General features: G+C 32.8%; 2 protein-coding genes across 2 annotated transcripts; one reads left to right on the top strand and one right to left on the bottom strand.

Annotated features, from left to right (window-relative positions):
* The first annotated feature begins 7,522 nt into the window (after window positions 1-7,522).
* LOC127252675 (uncharacterized) lies at window positions 7,523-20,137 on the top strand. The gene is made up of 6 exons (XM_051276954.1): window positions 7,523-7,631; window positions 8,941-9,377; window positions 9,471-9,787; window positions 18,424-18,483; window positions 18,731-19,116; window positions 19,991-20,137. Exons 2-6 carry the CDS (start codon window positions 8,992-8,994, stop codon window positions 20,135-20,137), a joined length of 1,296 nt encoding a protein of 431 aa, XP_051132911.1. The 5' UTR covers window positions 7,523-7,631; window positions 8,941-8,991.
* LOC127252674 (pentatricopeptide repeat-containing protein At2g44880) lies at window positions 20,062-22,530 on the bottom strand. The gene is made up of 2 exons (XM_051276953.1): window positions 20,747-22,530; window positions 20,062-20,187 (listed from the first exon to the last, which is right to left on the bottom strand). The coding sequence occupies exon 1, from the start codon at window positions 22,431-22,433 to the stop codon at window positions 20,748-20,750; it is 1,686 nt and encodes a 561-aa protein (XP_051132910.1). The 5' UTR covers window positions 22,434-22,530; the 3' UTR covers window positions 20,062-20,187; window position 20,747.
* Window positions 22,531-22,551: the final 21 nt, after the last annotated feature.

The following is a 22,551-nucleotide window of genomic DNA, read 5'->3' as shown; positions in this document are numbered from 1 at the left end:
AACTCATGCATGGTCTATTTATTGTAAATTGTTCTGTTACATAGGTTGTATTTGTTTTCATTTTTTATTAATACAAAAAACTACTATGTATATTAGTTATTATTTTCTTATATGGAAATACTAAAATTAAGGATGAATATTTTTTAATTTTTATTTTTACTGTGAATGAATTAGAGATGGATTATACATAAGGTTTTTTTTATACTTAATATTAAAAATATTTCAAATTAAAAATACTAAAATGTTAGAAAGAATTTTACTTGTTATTAGTTGTGAACTAATTAGTATTAATTTTATCGTATAAAACAATCAATTTAAGTAATATTATATTATTGTATCGTATCATTATATAATCTATTAAGATAAGAATACTAGATATTATATCATATCCTATCTAAACACACCAATATTTATATATATATATATATATAAATATATTCGATTCACTTTCAAGTTCTTAAACTCCTTCTCTCACAGCTGCTTCAACAACAACAATTACTTTCAAGAATTCAATCAAATTGGGGAGCTTTCCCCAAAAAGGCTCAGGACGGAACCTGAAATCGCTGGAATGCATCTTTTCAATGAAATAAAAAAAAGAATTGAATAGAAAATAAAAATTAATAATAATAATTACCATGACAAATGAGAATTTTAACTAATGAAAATTTATGGAAAAATATTTTTGATGATTTTTTTTTATAAAAAATTATAAATTAGTGTATATATATACACACACTCACTCACACGATATTTTGTAAGATTATATGTTAATATATTTTTTGCAAAAATAGTAAAAATTAAATTTTTGAATAATAAATTTAATGCGATTTTTGTAAAGTTGAAATAATATAAATTTTAAAAATTATAAAAATTAAATAGTACAAAAACTAAAAAGAAAAAAAAATGCTACAATATTTATTTCTCTCTATTTGTCGGGATGCGGGAGAAAAATAAAATTAGATAAATAAAAATAATTTATTTTATTTGGCATAAAGTGGATTGAGTAGTTGAGAAACTTGAGGTTGAGGTTTAATCCCATTGTAGCTCAAGCGACTGAACTCTCCCTCTGCATGCTTGAGGTTCGAATTGCGGTTTTGAAACATTAACACAATTTGTTCTCCGTTTGTTTAAGGAGACACAACATTTTTTCGAAAATGGAGGAATGTCGCAATGAACACTGGATTTTCAGGTTTCTTTCGAACTTTTACGGTTTGTATTCATATATATTGGCGTAAATCTAATGATTCGTGGCTATGCTTGCAGAGGAAATATCTGCATGTGCAGGAGATGATATTTGAGATCTGTTGTCGCAAAGCTGGAATAATACCGATTTCTTGGATTGCTTCAACGATCTTGAGACTCCCGTCTCTGGAATCATGTATATTCATTTACATCATTCGTCCACTTTTAAAGGTCATATTTATCTTTTGCTTCGTTTACTTAACATTAAGAATATTTTTATATAATTTATTATATAGCATTATAATTATTAGAAGTGAAATCGAATAAAATCCAAAATAATATTGAACCAAAATCAATATTGAAATTAATAATAACAAAGGTAAAAGGCGTAAACAGATATCCTGGAAATGGAAATGAGCGTCTACAAGCGGTGTTAGACCTAAGGTGTGAAATAGCTCGCGGTAACCCCGCCTCAAAGAAGCTGGCAAGCTCTCTAAGCTTCAGACATCCACGGGACCACACAGGACACATTTTACAAAACATTTTTTAAATTTTTTTATTACTATTTGTTAATAATTATCTTATTAAGGAGGGAAAAGTATAAAAAATAGTCAAATTGAAAAAATAGTTCTTCAATTTTGGTCTCATTAGAAAAAAAAAAAAAAAAAAAAATCAAAATTGGTCCTAGCTAATAAAAATAATATTAATCAATTTTGAAAAACTAATTAATGTAGATATAACGGGTTTTATTTGGCATCCTACCGGACAAAACACAACCGTGCTATATTAAACACGACCATGTTTCATTTTCTAGCCGGAGGAATTGTAGCAAGCAATCAATTGAATTGGCGGCGGCGGTGACGGCAGACGGTAAAATTGGGTTCCGACGGAAGAAACCCTAGATCCATATTGTATGTATATATGTTTTGAATGTAAGGTAAATCCCGCACACAACACAAACACACATTCTAATATTGTCATTGTATCAAATCAGAGAGTTAAATAAAGGATTTGTTGATGAAAATAAAATGAGGAAAAAGAAGCAATTTTTATATTATTTTTAAAATTTCCCCAAACTTACAAAACATGACAAAACCTATTTCTCTTTCAAACATTGCTTATTTTAAAGCAGTGAAACCGATTCTAGAAATATAACTACTTTTACACAAAATCCATGGATTCGAGAAACACGAGGTTCATCCTATTGGTTGGATTATTATATCGAATTCATCTGGGATCTGAACACCAGGGAGTCCCTTCAAATAATAATTAAAAAGCAAAGCGCAAAATATTTGACAGATATTTACCAAATTGACAACTCAGAGAACACTGATACACTATATATAGCATTTATTGCTCATTCGCTCAGGGAGAAGGGCTTTTTTCTGCAGAGGAAATCCAAACTGGTCAGAGGAAAGCATTTTCTCTGCTAGGGCGCCACTTCTGAGAACCGACATCACATTCAGGCAGCGGTTTGTAACATTTTTGGCTAAAATGATGTTGATTTTTTTTTTTAATATTTTTTTCTTTGTTTTTGGCGTGTTTTTTTTTTTTTTTTTTTTTTGATTTGTGAATCGACTAATCCTGTGGTGTAGATTTTTTTTTTTTTTTGGTGTGCTTTCGTTGTTGGTTTTTTTATTGAACTGAACCTTGATCGATTGTTGAAGTGTGATTTTTAGATATAGAAGTCAAAACTCTATAGTTAATAGTTCATGTATATCTATATTCTGAATCTATAGTGTATATCCAATTATCAAAAAATATATATATACATACATATAACATAGGTGATCTGATATGTGCATTCTCATTTTTGGTGTGGTTGGCATGTTTTCTGTGTTTCAATTTCGAATCTAAGATAAGCTGAGACATTGAAGATATATAATCTATATGGGGTATGTTGTTTATTTATAGTATTGGATTGATTTTAACTGAAATGATTAACACTTATACACTAAAGTGAGTGGTCAATTTCGTCGGATTTCGCATATACTATGATTATATTTCCCATTATGCTTGCAGCATGTGACGTCTTCATTTCCACGTGTGTATCTTCGAGTTAATGCCGTAGCTTACTTTTGTTTATGGTAATCCCAACTTTTTGAAGCATCATTAAAAGGTGTAAATGTAATCTTTTTGAGGCAAATGAATACCCAACTTGAAGAATCTTGTCCTTTTCTTGGTTTAAGTAATTAGCGTGATCGATGAATTCAAGTGTTAAGGTTGGATTTATTACGACAACTTAGAACAAAACGCATGCACAGCATTTAGAATAAATGTTGATCAGATAAAGATCCTAAGCAAATGTTTTAGGTTGCTGATGAATGCCATACTATGAGAAAACACTTTTAAGAGCTAAAAGAACAAAAAACAGCTTTCGCTATTGCAGCACAACATAAAAAATGAACAAAAAATAAGTATGTCCCGTTATTATTAACTTCAAAAAATAAAAAAAAAAATTTGAAACATAACAACAAACATAAACAAGATCAGCTTCTAATGCTGAAAACTATGTACATATTTTTAATTCTTGCGGCGATGAAGGGAGAAAATGTAGTAAAAATCATATAATCTTATTTTCTAATTTCTATTTTTTTTTTCTATGGTACCATTTTTCACTAGTGTTTCATATGTACAAAGTTAATACATCAATCATTGGTCCTTAATTTTATTGTTGAGCAGGTCCTTTGCATATATTTTGTCCATTTATACATCCTGTTGTTGCCTGAAACTGACATGGGAGACAATAAGTTGAAAGCGAAGATCACCCCTTCGTCTTTTACGGACAATGATCTTTTCACTAAAGAACTTGAAGAGGAGCTCATGAAATACACCCAACCTATGGGATCTTCTGAGCAAACTGAGAAAACTCAAGACGTGGAAGTAGTCAACAAAGTGGATTGTCCTAAACCTAAACCTGCCATACCCGGAGGTCATACAATGGGTGAAGCGAAGTGCAAAGACATGGACTTAACAGAGAGTTCGAGCTCGTTTGGTGGCTCTGATTGTGAAGTTGATAATGCTTATGAATCTGAAGCTTTATCTAGTGAAGATGACAAATCATCGGAACAGGATGAGCTCACGGAAATATTGAAACAAAGGTACCAGTTCATAACATAATATCGCACCTTTTGTGGCAAATTTATAAATGCTTGTATTAAATTTCATCTTCTGATCAAGAGATCATTATTCATGTTTCTCAGGAGAAAAAAGCTTATAAGTCAGTGGAGAGAACACATACATCCTCTTGTGTGGCGCTGCAAATGGACTGAATTGCAAATCAAGAAGCTAGAGGATCAAGCTCAGTTATATGACAAAAAACTTGAGGAGATCCGGCGAAAGAAGCAGGTCGATGTAGATAAAGCAACATTGGAAGTATCCGGTGTGAAGTCGCTTCCTTTGCCTCAATACTACGGTGAAAACAAAATTTCTAGGAGGAAAAAAAGAAGAAGATATGAAGCAACTAAGAACCCTGCAGCATACATGTCGAATCATAACCTGTTTTCTTATTATGGTACACTACTGCATCTTGTGTCTCAATAATCAAGATATATACCAATATGTGTTACTTATTTCAGTTAAATCTTAATTTGATATGTGGCATTTTGCAGAGTCTGGAAAAAGGTCATCTCTTAAAGCTCCTGTCACTGCATCTACCTCAAGGAATCCTGGTAAGTAATTATATCTATCTATATATATATATATTAGACTATATTGATTTATACAAGATGCATAAAAAGTAGAATGGATTGAATTCATGGTGTTTTATCAAATTTGAGTTTGTTGACGACATTCAAATACATCATTTGCTATAATTATTCATCTCAAATTGACATTGAGCGTTGTTTGACAGTGAATCTCTTGCTCACATAAAATTACGGAACCAAAAAAATAAAATAAAATTGTGCATAGCACGGGCGGCTTAGGATTAGTAGCATTAGTATATAATATATAGGAGAACAATGTGAATCTAGTAATTTATGTATTTTCAAGTATTTAAGTGTTCTTTCATTTTGTGTTTTTGGATGAGTTTGTTTTTTTTATGTTAAGTATGCGAAATTAAATTGATAATACAAAAAATAATATTGCATTAAATTATTATTTTTTTGTGAATAAATAAAGTGTATATATATATGTTATAATATCTATGAGAAATTTTGTCATCTAAAAACAAAACGTGAACAAACCCGAAGTTTTGCGAGGGAATTTATAACGCAAAATAATCCCTCGCAATCCTTTTAGTTGCAACACTTTGCGACACTTCTTCGTCCGTAGCAAGGGATTAAATTATTAGCTAATTCTCCACTAAATCATTATACCAAGTACAGTCAAATTACATTAAATTAATTTCGACCAGAACAATGTACAATTAATTTCAAATAAATTACATTAAATGAATTCAAAACATATTAAATTAAACTTGTCTCAACCTATTCGAAACTAAGCAAATTGCATTTAACCAGTTTTGGATCCAACCAAATTACATTAAGCCAATTTTTGATTCACCTATCCTCACAAAACCTACCACCATTTCAAAATCTAAGCAAATCTTAATATAGACAAAGAGTACGCAGCTTAGTTGTGCGGCACTAGGAAATTACCAAATCTGTGAATCAAAGTTGTTATTACAGTTATCTCCAAGCACGAACACATAGCCTTCAGGCACAAGCTATAACGGGATGGAAATTAATAAGGAATCATGCTTTGTAGTCATGGCATATAATTATTCGATTAAAAAAAAAAAAACCATATTGACGAGTTTGATAAGTTACCTATCACTGGATCCATTTCTTATTTGAGTGGCTCCAACATGAAATTCTCATTTTGAGGAACACCATTGACAAGCAATTTCCCATCATAAACCTTCACAAGAAAATAATATTAGATCTGTTGAAGAAGACAACAAGATGCAAACAAATAGATTTGACGACCATTTTGCGGACACTGACCTCTACAAAGTCACCACCTTTTGCTACAATTCTCTTGATAAATACCATCACCGTCCCACTCTAAGGCCAGATTTACGTGTTGATTTTTAAATATTAATTATTATATAAAACATAAATACAAATTAATAAAAAATGACAAAAGAAATACTTCTACTACTAGTGTCTTAATACTAATTAATATAATGCTTTTGTACAAAATTTTTTTATACAAAATGATACTTTTAATATTAATTACGCAAAAATATAGATGTGAGCGGACGGATGGAGTACATCATAAGTCATTTTAAATTGTATGTCTAAACTTCAATAGATATTTAATTATGATTTTTTTTTTAAAAAAAATTAAATATATTATAAAAATTAATAAACTCTGAATGATTGTTTTTAGAGTAAAATATATCACATATTTTTCTATTATATGAAAATTCAAGAGAAATTGTTGTTCACCTAACTTTTTATTTGCTGGTATGATTTTTCATAAATATTACAAAAATACTATTATATATTTTAAGAGCAATATATAATATATATAATTTATTCATCCAAAAAATATTATTTTTTATATTATCGATACAAATCTACGTACCTAACTCAAAAATACAAATTGAACACACCTAGTATGTTTTATTTGTCACATAAAACTCAATAAAGTTTGCGTGGAATACATTTTTCTTCCAAAACTAATAATAACTAATAATTATAGTATTATCCAAATAATTTATTTGAAATAGTAATGCAAAAACAAGTCGTGGACATCATGAATTTTTATTACATAAAAATATTTTAACCCACTATTACTATTACACAATCTCCCACCATTTCTACAAGTCCAAACCAGACAATTATGCCTCTCTTTACAACACACCTTTTAAAAAATTTGTTACTGTTAGTCAACAATTATATATATTTTTTTTAAAAATATACCTTAAAGTTATATTTATTCTTGCAAAATATAATATTAAAAATCTAATTGAATTGATTTTTGAGGTAGGATACGAGGAATTGTGTAAAAAAATATAAAATATATTATTTTAAATTAAATATTTAACTATTGTATTTGAAATTTTTTTAACTTTTTGATTTTTATAAAATGTATTTTATATTGTTTATCATTATTTTTTTAAATCGCAATTGAAAATAAATATTGGATGAACAAAGCAGTTGAACTACAAGTCAAGAAATGTAACTGCCTTTGCATAAAATCCCAGTATTCGAAACACCAGATTCATCCGATTTGTTGGCTTACTATACACAAGACCATAGTTCATCTTAACACCAAGGAATCCTTTAAAATAAAAAATAAAAATAAAATAAATGCAAAGCGCAAAATATTTGACAGATGTTAACGGCACTGAAAGTGACAATTCAGAAGACTGTATAGCATTTATTTCTCTTTCACTCACCGCTAAGGCTTTTTCCGCAGAGCAGATCCAAACCCGTCACCAGGAAAACATTTTTTCTGCTAGGGCGCCGCTGGTCACAATCGAGAGTTGCATTCAGGTCGCTGCTTGTTACATTTTTGGTTAAAACAGTGTTAGATCTTTTTATGTTTTTATTAGATATAGAAATGCAATATGTGAAATTGTGTTTGTGCTGTTTGTTTGCGTTGTGGATCGGCTAATCCGGCGGTGGTGTGTTTTTTTTAAAGCCTGCTTTGGTTGTTGTGGTGATTGTTGTTATGTTTATTTTTTTCAGTGATTGTTCCTTTTTTCTATTGAACTTAACCTTGATTGACTCTGTTGAGGTGTGATTTTTTAATATAGAAAATCAAAATCCTATAGTTCATGTATATCTATATTCTGAATCTAAGTATATATCGAAACTATGTAAGAAGAATAGACATATATGTGACCTGATACGTGAATTCTCGTTTTTGGTTGTGCTTGGCATGTTTTCTGTGCTTCAATTTCGAATCTGACATTGAAGATGAGAATCCAACAAGGATATATGTTGTTTATAGTATTGGATTGATTCCGACTGATATTATTAACTGTTATACATTAAAGTGAGTGGACAATTTTGTCGGATTTTGCATATATATACTGTGATTCTGTTTTCGATTATGCTTGCAGCATGTGACGTCTTCATTTCCACGTGCGTATCTTCGAGTTAATGCCGTAGCCTAGTTTACTTTATGGTTATATCAACTTTTTGAAGCAATCACTAAAAGTTGTAAGGCAATTGGATATCCAACTTGAAGAATCTTGTCCTTTTCTTGCTTTAAGTAATTAGCGTGATCGATTGATTTCATGTGTTGAGGTTGGATTTATTACGACAATTTAGAACAAACGCATGTACGACATTTAGAATAAATGTTGATCAGATAAAGACCCTAAGCAAATATTTTAGGTTGCTGATGAATGGCATATTATGAGAAACACTTTTAAGAGCTATAATGAACAAAACAACGGCATTCCCTATTGCAAAACAACATAACATGAACAGAAATATAACAACAAACATAGAAAAAAACTTGTTAACAACGGATCCAAACTTCTAATTTAAAATCAATTAGAATTAAGTGGAGTAGTCTTTCACCCTTATAAGGTGGGGAGACCCAACAATTTTTCGAATGTCCAATATTCTCAAAAGATCAGCTTCTAATGCTGAAAACTATGTACATTTTTTCATTCTTATGTTTTAAAAAACTATCAAAAGAATGATTAGGGGAGCAAATGTGGTAACAATCAAGGAATCTTAGTTTCTAATTTCTATTTTTCTGCAAGCTAAGGTACCATGTTTCGCGATTATTGCAAACGTACAAAGTTAATACATCAATCATTGATCCTTAATTTTTTTTGCTGAGCAGGTCCTCTGCATATTTTTCCATTTATACCTCCGATTGTCGCCTGAAACTGACATGGGAGACAATAAGTTGAAAGCAAAGATCAACGCTTCGCCTTCTACAGACAATGATCTTTTTGCTAAAGAACTTGAAGAGGAGCTCATGAAACACACCCAACCTATGGAAAACGGAGTGGATTGGCAATCTGTTGAGCAAACTGAGAAAACTCAAGACGTGGAAGTAGTCGACAAAGTGGATTGTCCTAAACCTGCCATAACTTGTGGTCATATGACGGTTGAATCAGAGGGCAAAGATATGGACTTAACAGAGAGTTGGGGCTCGTTTGGTGGCTCTAATTGTGAAGTTGATAATGTTTATGCATTTGGTGAATCTGAAGCTTTATCTAGTGATGGTGAGAAAGCATTTGAACAGGATATGCTCGCGGAAAGAGTGAAAAAGAGGTACCAGTTCATAGCATAATATCGCACCTTTTGTGGCAAATTTATAAATGCTTGTATTAAATTTCATCTTCTCATCAAGAGATCATTGTTCAGGTTTCTCAGGAGAAGAAAGCTGAAAAATCCGTGGAGAAGACAGATACATCCTTTTTTGTGGCATTGCAAATGCACTGAATCGCAAATCAAGAAGCTAAAGGAACAAGCTCAGTTATATGAAAAAAAACTTGAGGAGAACCGGCGAAAGAAGCAGGTCGATATAGACAAAGCAACACTGGAAGTATCCGGTCTGAAGTCGCTTCCTTTGCCTCGCTACTATCGTGAAAGCAAAATTTATAAGAGGAAAAGAAGAAGATATGAAGCAACTAAGGACCCTGCAGCATACATGTGGAATCATAACCTGTTTTCTTATTATGGTACGATACAGCATCTTGTTTTTAAATAATCAAGATATATACCAATCTGTGTCATTTATTTATTTCAGTTAAATCTTTGATATGTTGCATTTTGCAGAGTCTGGGAAAAAGTCATCTCGTAAAGCTCCTGTCATGGCATCTACCTCAAACAGTCCTGGTGAGTAATTATCTATCTATCTATATATCTATATTAGATTATATCGATTCAGACAAAGTGCATAAAATGTAGAATTGCATTGAATTGATGGAGTTTTATCTAATTTTAGTGTGTTGACATTTGAATACATTATTTTGTTATAATTATGCATCTCTAATTTACATTGAACGCAGTAAATCTCTTCCTCACACAACATTATAGAATAGAGAAATAAATTTGTGCTAGGTGTATATCATCATATATAGGAGAATAGTGTGAGTATATAATTGTCCAAAAGGGTTAGCCGGGTAGATTAGCTCACAATCTAATGTAACCCGTAAATAAGTGGATTATAGTAGTATGGCCGTAATTTACATAAAAATTAATGATAGTTCGGTATTAGTCTATGATTATATTTACTATAATATGAAATGATATTTTTAAATTTAATAGACGAAAATGATAAAAAAAATATATTTAATTGAAACAAATAGAGTAATAATTATTATATTTGGTCGCGGGCTAACTCACTCCTAACCCATGGATTGGCTCATTTATATCTGTATTTTAACGGATTTAAGAAATCTTTCAACCCCTTTAAAAGTAAAGTTGGGCAGGCCAATCCACATTCAAAATTATTTTAATCTATATTATGGAAACCAAAGAGGGTTCAACAAAATTGTCACTATTTACATTATCAATTCATTATAATGTGAAAGGATAATTTTCAAGAAAATGATGCCACGTAGTATAAAAATAATTTAAAATATTATGCAAACAAAATAAATCAATGCGGAATTTGGATTTTTTGATGTGCCGCGAGGAATACAACCCTAGGTAATTTCCTCACTAATTTTAAATAAATTACATTAACCAATTTAAAACAATTCGATGTCAAGAAATCCCAAGTGGTCTTTCGTTTTTAATTTTTCCAAGCCGCAGGCTTCAAAATACATTTAACTAATTTCAATCAATTCCAAAAAAAATTATATTCAATCACTTTCTGACCAATTATATTTAATTCTATATATTAAACCATTAATAATCAAATAGTCAACTATGTTTTGTAAGCAAAACAAATCAAACAATAAAATCAATAATTGCATCAATAAAAGAAACGTGATAGTATGTAACATGTGTCCCAAAACATATGATAAAAATCAATATACCTAATACATGCATAACCAGACACCATAGTGTCAGATACTTCTGACGGAGGTCAATATTAAAAAACTGAGCAACGGACTATATTCTTAACGGGAAGTGAACCCCTGAGAAACCAAACACCATCAGCTCAAAATCTAAGCGAATCTCAATATAGACAAAGAGTACTTAGCTTAGTTATGCAGCAAGTTATATGATTGGAATGACCGTCTCAACTAAAAATTTAAATTAATAGGAATACGCGTCATTAATTATTTTTCTAACATACGAGACTAAGAAATTACCAAATATGCGAATCAAATTGTTATTACAGTTATAAAGGGATGGAAATCAATAATGAATCATGCTTTGTAGTCATGGCATATGATTATTCTATAAATAAACCATGTTGAGTTGATAAGTAGCTCCAACATGAAATTCTCATCTTGAGGAACTCCATTGACAAGCAAGTTCCCATCATGAACCTTCACAAGAAATAATATTAGACCTATTGAAGAAGACAAAAAGATGCAAACAAATAGATTCGACAAACATTTTGCGGTCACTGACCTCTACAAATTCACCACCTTTTGCTACAATTCTCTTGATAAATACATCAGATGAATTATAACCTATCTCCTGCACAAGTGGGCAGAAAAAAAAAAAAAAAACAAAAAAAAACCTTCAAATTGAAACCCTAAACACACACACATTATGGATTTTTTTTTTTTTTTTTTTTTTTAAATCTATAGAATTCTCAATTCTATGTTGAATTTTTATTCTCTGCTATTATTTTTCTACCATTATTTTATGTACTAAACGGCAACTGAAAATATTATGGGCTAACCCACAAGTATCATTAATTTATCTACATACCGAATCAACCAACAAGCATGTGAATGGTTAAAATTTTAGATTTTGAGTAGAAGGAAACTCCACGGCAAAGCATATATACCACAATTAAATTATCGAACCTTAATTATATTCGGTTGTTCATGGCCTATTAACACATCTCCTTCCTTCCTGCTTTACCTGCCTGCCCGCTGGTCTCTCTCTCTGCAAATCTTCTGACATTTTGTAGGTCAGATCACATCAGATGTTTTGTGATTATTAATCAATCAATTAATTAATGACAACAATGGAAGCCATTGGAAAAGAGGAATATACAGTGGTGTACGGGGACAGTGAAGGGGACATGATCGAGTGTGTTTCTTTTTAACAAATTTTCAAATTTTGCTATTTGACCTTGTATTTTTCGCAAAAAAGTTACTCCCTCTTGCCGCTGTAATATATACATTTAATTTTAGCGCCAGGTAGTTACAAGTAATGTAAAGTCAATTTTTTACGTTTTGATAAAAATGTATATATATATATATATATATGTTCAAAAGGTGAAATATGATGGTGAAGTATGGATATTTATATAAACAGTGGAATTATAATTATTAAAAAAGAAAATATATACATTAATGCAGGACGGACCAAAATGAAAATTAAGAGGAGATAAAGAGAGTATATTTTTTTCTCTAACAAAACGTCACATCAAACATTATCTAAATACAAAATCTAGATCAAATTTTTCCAAACCAAATCAAAAGAAACAAATAAGCATTGTGGAGATTTATGTTTTTAGTTTGGTTTGTGATTGAATAATGTATGTCTGTCTTGATTCTTCCCTTGCCTTGACTTGCCAGCACGTTTGTGGCAACGGAAAAGAGGATCGGGGGCTTCAAAGACGAATTTTTTGATTTGGACTCTTGTCTTTGGGATTGGTTGCAGATGGAAGAAGGAAAGGAGAATAAAGTGGCAGTGAATGAAGAAGACAGCCAAACTGACAGACGGACAAACACAACAGCTCTGCTCTACATTTAGGAAGAATTAACGTATATGTTTATCTGCTCTACATAACGCCGGTGGAGTCTTCATTGATGCTTAAGAGGCATGCTTTACCTTCTCTGACAATGCTTTTAGGTAATTTTTGTTATATCAGAAGCTCTTAGAAATGTTGCTTAACTGGTGTTGAAATTTCAAATAGTACTACTAGGTGTAATCAGTGGGCAGATTTAGGATTTTTAATTTGGTGGGTCGACAAATTAATATAATTAAAATAAATAAATACATCAAAGAAAATTTGTATTAAAAAAATTTGAAACTTTAAATTAACAATCGCTAATACATTAAAATAATTAAAATGTTCACCACGAGATCAGACAGTCATAATATAAACAATAAATTCAAATAAACATATATAAAAATTTGAGTAAAAATCAAAAATAGTCCCATTGAAATCTTCTTTTTTTTTTATTTTTTTTTTATTTTTAGTCTTATTCAGACAATATTTTTTATCAAAACTAGTATCATTTAAAAATTTATTTATCATTTTTTGTCTCATCTTTGAAATTTTAACGGAATAAGCTACATTGCGTTAAAGAAAACTGACGTGGCGCCTGATTCGGATTGTTCAGTAAAGGGAAGAAGAAGAGCCAAGGGAATGGGTCAGTGCCATACACCAATTGATCGGCGCCGCCGAAGTCGAGCTTCTGCAGGGAGGAGGTTCCGATTTTGTTGAGGAAATAGGGGTCTGGATCTTCAGCATTATCAGTCATGATTCACCGGAGCCTGGGTGGGTGAGCCGCAAGTGATCCTGACAATACGTTCTCCCAATTCTTCATCACGAATTTCCCTGACGGGGCTCCGATCGGTGGCGGGACATGGAAGAGCTCGGACTCAGCTTCTCCTCCTCCAGCATCGAAGCTCGTCGCGGTGGCGGACTCCTATGGCCATCCAGGCAAAGGATTCGTGTTGGATCCGTAGCAGACACCGCATCAATATTAGGGACTCCTCTTTACGGATATATAATTAATGACTGTGTTTTTCTACCAGTATCAGAGCCTTGGACACATATGTTGCGTTTCCCTAACAGTTTTAAGCGGTAGAATAAAAAATAATAAATAAATTTTTGAATGAAATTAGCTTTGATATTTTGTTTGAATGAGATTAAAAATAAAAAAGATAGGATTTCAATGATACAATTTTTTATTTTTGCTTTAAAAATTTGTATAAAATTACAAAAAATTCATTGCAGGACTAATAAAATGAGAAGTAAAGAATATATATTTGAGCAAACAAAATCAAAAAAATATATATGTTAATCTATGAGAAAAAAATAAAAATAAAAATGAATCAACAAATTTATTAACATGTTCAACCCCAATTTCAAAATTTAGATCAACAAAAGATTATAGCTACCTTGGTACATATATTCAGATATCCAAATTGACAATAAATTTGAGTTTAGATAGAAGAAATAAAAATAAAAAACTAATTTTTTATTGTTAATATATTTCTATTAACCTGTAAATTTTAAATATTTGTAAATACATCATCAAAAAAGTAAAATATATAAATATTATTTTTAATGAAAAAATAAATTTATAAAAAGTAAACTACTGTATTAATATATCATTAATTTTTTTTTTTTTTTTACGTGAAAATTCGCAGCCGTTATCGAAAATATGATAAACCTCCAACCGACCTAAACCAAATACCCATTGGTTATTGTTCTTCTTCCTATAGAATCTGCCCAGCACTTATATATATTATGCTAAGCGTGTATATTATATTTTTACAGTAACATTTTTGAAAAATTGTTCAACCTAAAACATTACTACTATATTTTAAAAGTAAAAAAAATACTCATTATTTACTTTTATAAAAAATAAAAAATATATATATATATTTTAATTAGTATAATTTTACAAATTTTAATAACTTACTATGTATTTTAAACCACTATTAATATTACACAATCTCCAACCACTTTTACAAACCCAAACCATACAATTATGGCTGCTGTTTTTACAAAGTACTTTTTAAAATTAGTTGGTATTAACTACACGATAATTTCGAAAATTCAAACAGTATCATACTTTATAAGCGTTATTTATTTATAAATTTACTGGAATCCACCAATATTTAATAAAAATATTTTTTTTGGTAAAATATTACATAAAAAATACTCTCTCCGTTCTAAACAATGTGCAATATTTGTTTTTGGGACGAATTTTTAGGTGGATAGTATTAAGTAAAATAATTTAAAAATTAGGTGATACGATAGATAGAGAGAAATATATATTTTATTTTTTTATTTGGATGATGTGAGGGGATAAAGTGTGGAGTAGAGATTAAGTATAATTAATTATTTTTTATTTTGGAATGTTGTAGGGTGTTTGGGACATATCAAAAATAAAATGTTGCAGGGCGTTTGGGACGAAGGAAGTATTATTTAATCAAAACACAAATCAATATTCAAGTTCAAATCAAAACCAAATAAACATATACTCTTTCCGTCCACCGCCAATCTATCCATTTTGTCATTTTAGTCTCTCCATCGCAAATATATCAATTTTATTTTTAGTAAATGTATCTTCCACTAAAATATAAAATTACCTCATCCTTTATATAATATTACACAAATGCTATCAAATAACAACACTTAATACCATAAATGTTAAGGGATATAATAGTCTTTACGTATATCAATTGTACAGGTATCAATATAATACTAATATACTAAAATCTACGTGCAAAAAATAAACAAAAAGATAGATGGTGGACATAAGGAGTATATTTATTTTTAACTATTTACAATAATTAAAATATTATTAATTTTTCTATTTTTTTTTAAAAATAAATATTTATTTTGAAATTGAACGAAAATAATATCAATTTTTTAAGCAATATCCGAGCTTTTACCAAACTTAAAAATTCTGTCCAAACACAAACCTCCTCTCTGAAAAACACCTGCTTATTTAAAAATACTTGACACCAAGCCTAGAAATATAACTACTTCTACATAAACTCCCAGGATCCAAACACCAAGTTCCTCCTAATGGTTGACTTACTATATACAAGGCCAGAATTCATCTGGATCTCGACACCAGGGACTCCTTTAAAATACGAGATTAAAAAAAAAGAAAAACGCAAAATATTTGACAGATATTGACTGAATTGACAACTCAGAGAACACTATATAGCATTTATTGCTCTTCGCTCACCGCGAAGGCTTTCTGCATAACAAATCCAAACTCGTCACGAGGAGAGGAGAGAGGTTTTGTTTCCCAATTTCCACCGGAGCTCTACATAATCGCTCGGAATTGGATTGTTAGGGCGCAGCTTGTGACAATCCGGTCGTCGCATTCAGATTGCGGTTTGTTACCTTTTTTTTAATAAAATTTTTTACGTTTTTTTAATATGGAATTGCAATCTGTGTTTATAATTGTTCTCTGGCTGTTTGTTTGCTTTGTGAATCGGCTAATCGGCGAATGTTGGATGTTTTTTTTGTATGAGTTTGTTGTTGGGTGTTTATTTACTTTTTTTTTTTTTTTTTGTATCGATCTTATTTTCATGAACCTTGTGATTTTTGGATATAGAAATCAGAGCTCTATAGTTCATGTATATTGAATCTATGGTATATACACGAACAATACATACATATGACATGTGATATGTGCATTCTTTTCTTTTGTTGTGGTTGGCATGTTTTCTGTGGTTTAGTTTCTAATCTAGGATAAGCTGAGACATTGAAGATGAGAATCTAATTTGGATATGTTGTTTATAGTATTGGATTGATTTCAACTGAAATTATTAACTGTTATACACTAAATTGAGTGGACAATTGGATTTCATATGTACTGCGATTCTGTTTTCGATCATTCTTGCAGCATGGTGATGTCTTTCATTTCCACCTATGTATCATCGAGTAAATTCCGTAGCCTACTTTACTTTATAGTTATCCCAACTTTTCAGAGCATCATTAAACAAGGTAAATGTAATCTTTTAAGGCAATTGAATATCCGATTTGAAAATCTTATCCTTTTCTTGCTTTAAGTAGTTAGCGTGATTTATCGATTGCAGATGTCATGGTCGGATTTATTGCTACAATCTAGAAAAAATGCATATAAAACATTTGGCATTTACTGATAAATGTTGACCAGATAAAGATCCTAAGCAAATATTTTAGGTTGCTGATGAATGGCATATTATGATAACAGACTTTAAGAGCTATAACGAAAGAAAAACGGCATTCCCTATCGCAGCACAACATAAAACATGAACAAAAAATATGTATGTTCTGTTATTAACTTTAAAAAACAATTTACAAAAAGTTTAAATATAACAACAAACATAAAAAGGATCAGCTTCTAATGCTTAAAACTATGTACATTTTTTCATTCTGATGTTTTTAAAAAAATGGTGAAGGAACCTTTCGATGATGAAGGGAGCAAATGTAGTAACAATCAAATAATCTTATTTTCTAATTTCTATTTTTTCATATGGTACCATGATTAACAATTATTGCATATGTACATAGTTAATACATCAAACATTGATCCTTAATTTTATTGTTTAGTAGGTACTCTGCATAGTCTTCCATTTATACATCCCGTTGTCGCCTGAAACTGACATGGGAGACAAAAATGTAAAAGCAAAGATCAAGCCTTCGCCTTCTATAGACAATGATCTTTTTGCTAAAGAACTTGAAGAGGAGCTCATGAAATACACGGGAGCTATGGGAAACGGAGTGGATTGTCACTCTTTTGTGCAAACTGAGAAAACACAAGATGAGGAAGTAGTCAACATAGTGGATTGTTCTAAACCTGCCGTACCTGGTGATCATATGATGGGTGAAGCTGAGAGCAAAGATATGGACTTAACAGAGAGTTCAAGCTCGTTTGGTGACTCTGGTTGTGAAGCTGATGATGTTAATGCATTTGGTGAATCTGAAGCTTTATCAGGTTTTCGTGGTGATGGTGGTGCTGCATTGGAACGGGATGTGCTTGAGGACATATTTAGAGTGAGGTACTGGTTCATAACATCGAACTTTTTTTGGAGAAAGAATAAATGCTTGTATTGAACTTCAGGTTCTTATCCAGAGCTCATTCATGTTTCTCAGGAGAAAAAAGCTGAAAAGTGATTGGAGACAACACATACATTCTCTTGTGTGGCGTTGCAAATGGACTGAATTGCAAATCAAGAAGTTAGAGGAACAAGCTGAATTATATGACAAAAAACTTGAGGAGATCCATCGAAACAAGCAGGTCTATATAGAAAAACCAACATTGGAAGCATACGGTGTAAAGTCGCTTCCTTTGTCTCTGTACTACGGTAAAAACAAAATATTTAGGAGGAATAAAAGAAGAAAAGATGAAGCAACTGTGGGCACTGCAACATACATGTCGAATCATAACCTGTTTTCTTATTATGGTACAATACTGCGTCTTGTTTGTGAAGATTCAAGATACTCATGTGTTATTTATTTATTTCAGTTAAATCTTTGATATGTGGCATTTTTCAGAGTCTGGGAAAAAGTCATCTGTTAAAGCTCCTGTCAATGTATCTTCCTCAAAGAATCCTGGTGAGTAATTATATATATATATATATGTATATCTATTATTTTGTGTTGATTATATTGATTTATACAAAGTGCATAAAAAGTAGAATTTATTGAATTCATGGTGTTTTATCTAAATTGAGTTTGTTATAATTTGGATACATCGTTTGTTATAATTATGCATCTCATATTGACATTGAGTGTCGTTGACAGTGAATAGGCTCACACAAAAAATCTCTGTTCTGATGTAGAGACTTTTTATTTTTTGTAGCAGAGAGAACCGCAAAACCAATCAGCAATGATGTAGACTATCATGACTTTGATGAACAACCTTACGCCATTGGGCGTGGTAATGATGATATAGCGTTGGAAAATCTGTACCGCAAACTTTCATTATTACAAACACATGTTGGCGAGCTTAAAAGCAGAGCCAACAAACTGATGAATGAACATGCCATTACCGAGGTTCCTCCCATTGAGAACTCGATGCTTCCCGCAGCTCCTCATAATGCTTTGGCCATGCCCCCTCCAGATACTAATGACAGAATGACACCTCAGCCAACACAGAGCCAGAATATGGATAGCAAAGCTGAGCTTGAGGGTGCTTTAGTTGGTGGTCGAGCAGAGGTCGTTCCCTGTGCAAGCAGAAGCACAGATGTAAGTCTTCTATAGACTGCTTTCCTGCTTTTTACCTTGTCGATGGGTAAATAGTATAAATCTCTTCTGTACCAAATCGAAATACAACATCCTTTTACTTTTGAAACTATAACGGTAATTTATATACAGTATTTTCGATATGACAATGAAGTATTATACTATCAAATTTAACTATGCTATTTTGGTATAACATGAAGGTGTTTTGTGCTTTTTATCCCCTCAATTTAATTCTTACCATGCTTTGAGTTTGTTTTTGGGTGATGATGGATGCTCTGTTAAGTTTAAGTATCTTCTATTATTTTTATCATGGCGCTTGTTTTGTGCATACATTTTATTTGATCTTCTTTTTTTATATATATGTCAAATATGATTATTGAATTATGTCATACAGCATTTTAACTGTGAAACTATACATGTTAATCTATGTATTTGAAATATAATATATAAAAATAAGTGATTATTGACTTATGATTGGACTAATATTTCTATTTGATGCAACAGGCTTCCTATGTGGATTCATTATTGTGTGCATATAATTAAATCCGATCATATTCATAGATACCTACGCACGTAGTTGAGTTTGAATTAATGTATGCTAAGTATCAATTCTCTTAGTTTGGTATTTTAGATTCTGATTATAGGCATTAGTTGTGTTGTAAGAATCTAAGATCATTGATAGTTAGTTTGTGATTGAATCTGGCATATATTAAGGTGCAACCGAACATCGTACACACATATATAGGTGCTACATTTACTTACCAAACGATCAAATTCAATTTGTTTGGTTTAGTTAATTCGTGTAGCGAATGAAATTATTAGATAGCTTTATTCAACAATAAGTTAATAACTCTTTTTCCATGTGTTATGCATTCAGGATGACAATGTTCTTGTGTACAGTCGGAGGGACAAGGCAAACAGAAAATTACCCGATGGAGAAAACTTTCAGCTAGTGCAAAAGTCGGGTGGGCAAAGTATCAATAATTCTCCGGGCACAGCTGCACAATCCAAATCCAAGAACTAGAGGAAAGAGCAGCGCCAAAGTCATCGATTGATGAGTTTGCTCTCCAGGTTCTGAGAATAAAGGTACATCGAAAAACATTACTGCTGAACTTTTCAGCTACAGATATATTCAATTTGATTGATTTTGATGTTATCCGCTTAGAGAGATGATAAGCATGAGCGAAAAAAATCCAAGGCAAGACTAATTTCATATATAAGAGGAAATCAAACGCATGACTATTGTTTTCAGAGGTGTGTTCTCAGAGTCCTTAGGGAGAATTCCCTTTGGGTATATATATGGTACTACAGTTTTATGTGCAGGTAATTGAATTGAGCTGAACCGAGTCGAGTCGAACTTAATGGCCATTAAACCACGAAAAACAGGTGAGTTTCTGCATTTATTATTTTTGCAAGGAACATATCATTTCTAGCATATTATGTGTGAAAGAAGAAGAAAAGAAAAGACTATCATATCATATATCAGTTCTCACGAGTGTTGTGGCAAAAAAAATTTGAACTTTTCTATTTGAATTTCAATTTTTTCCTATAGCATAATATTACATCAAATATTATTTAAATACAAACATTTAAACCAAATCTTCTACATTTAAACCCCAAGAAACACACAGACCTCAGAGGCTTTTGAAGAAGTCTGCCTCCAGTGAGTAGTTCTTCGCCATCATGTGTATTTTCAACTGATCCATAATCCTCCGCGCCAAATTATTATGCCAATGCCAATTCTTATTCTTCCGACGCGCATCGTCCCCAGCCGCAAACTCGAAAACCACGTCGTCAATCTCAACGGCGCTACGCCCGACCTCCTTCTTCGCCCCGTTGATCACCATCAGCCTTTTGATCTTGTCCACGTCTCGCCATCTTTTTTCCGAAGCGTATAAATTCCTCAACATTATATAGTTCCCATCGTTGCTCGGCTCCAAATCAATCACCTTCTTCACGACCTTCTCAGCTCGAGGCACGTCATTGTTGTAACCGCACGCGAATAGGAAAGAACTCAACACGATCCCGTTCGCCTCGTAAGGCATGGCCTTGATTAATCTCTCGGCGTCGACCAAACGCCCGGCCCTACCCAAAAGATCCACCATGCAACCATAATGCTCGATTTTAGGAGCTAGACCGAACTCGCCCATCTTGTCAAACCATCGTTTTCCTTCCTCAACTAACCCGCCGTGGCTACAAGCCGACAATACACCAAGCATTGTAATCTCGTTTGGCTCGAAACCCTTCGTTCGCATCTCGCGGAACACTCGTAGCGCCTCCTTGGCGCGCCCGTTGAGCGCCAATCCGTTAATTAAAGCGTTCCACGTGCACGTCTTTCTTCCCCGCGCTTCGTCGAAAATACTCCTCGCCTTCTCGATCTCCCCGCATTTGGCGTACGTATCAACCAAAGCCGTCACAACATTCGCCAACTCATCGAGTTTTTTCCTCTTCACAAACGCGTAAACCCAATCCCTGACATCGAGCGCGCCCAAATCCGCCACGGCAGGAAGCACGCTCACAACGGTCACATTGTCCGGCTCCCACACTCCTCCGGCCACCAACTCCCGAAACAATGCCACCGCCTCATCTGGCCTCCCGTTCCAACTATACCCTCCGATCATCGCATTCCACGAGCACAAATTCCTCGCCGGCATTGTGTCGAACAGCGCCCTCCCTCCCTCGACGTCGCCATTGCTACAACAGCCACCGATCATCGTCGTCCACGACACCACATTCTTCACCGGCATCACATCGAACATCTCTCTCGCAGCATCCATCATGCCACATTTTACGTAACCATCGACCATGACATTATACGCCGCCGTATCCCTCTCCTCCGGCGGCGTCGCCTCGAAAACCTCCCTGGCGGAGGCCATATTGCCTATCCTCACGTACCCGGCGGCCAATGCCGTCCAGGACACGGAACTCCTCTCGCGCATTTCGTCGAACACCTTCCGCGCGCAATTCATCCGCCCAAATTTCCCATACATGTCGACCAATGAAGTGGCGACGTACAGATTGGAGGCGGCGAATCCGAGCCTTAAAGCCTGGCCATGAATCCCAACGCCATGGGAGAAGGAGGAATTGAGTCCGCAACACTTGGCGAGGGTGGAGAAGGTGAAATTGTCGGGGACGAAGTATGCAGTCCTCCTGAGATGGGCGTAGAGAGCAATAGCTTTGGGGAAGTGGGCAGAAGTGAGTAGGGACTTGATAATGGTGTTGCAGTGGAAAGTGAGGTTGGAACCGATGGCGTGGGCGTGGCGGAGGATGAAGGCGTGGAGTTGAGGTAGGTTGTGTTTGGTGGGAACAGAATAAAACATATTTTTTGAAATATGGACTACATTAAATCGTATATATATAAGACAAATTTCAATTTTAAGTCCCTGAATTATGATATATTTCGGAGTTGGGCTGGCTACATTTATAATTTGCAAAAAG

Source organism: Andrographis paniculata, unplaced genomic scaffold (assembly GCF_009805555.1).
Source record: "Andrographis paniculata isolate CXL003 unplaced genomic scaffold, ASM980555v1 Contig46END, whole genome shotgun sequence".
Lineage (NCBI taxonomy): Eukaryota > Viridiplantae > Streptophyta > Magnoliopsida > Lamiales > Acanthaceae > Andrographis > Andrographis paniculata.
Note: the sequence above shows the minus strand (reverse complement) of the source record. Positions and strands in the feature narration are given on the sequence as shown.

What these genes read in the sequence shown, in the direction of transcription:
- LOC127252675 (XM_051276954.1), top strand. Translation starts at nt 8,992, where the DNA reads ATGGGAGACAATAAGTTGAAAGCAAAGATCAACGCTTCGCCTTCTACA. An exon ending in TAACCTGTTTTCTTATTATG is followed by an intron (nt 9,788 to 18,423) that starts GTACGATACAGC and finishes GGCATTTTTCAG; the next exon opens with AGTCTGGGAAAAAGTCATCT. An exon ending in ATCTTCCTCAAAGAATCCTG is followed by an intron (nt 18,484 to 18,730) that starts GTGAGTAATTAT and finishes TATTTTTTGTAG; the next exon opens with CAGAGAGAACCGCAAAACCA.
- LOC127252674 (XM_051276953.1), bottom strand. Translation starts at nt 22,433, where the DNA reads ATGTTTTATTCTGTTCCCACCAAACACAACCTACCTCAACTCCACGCC.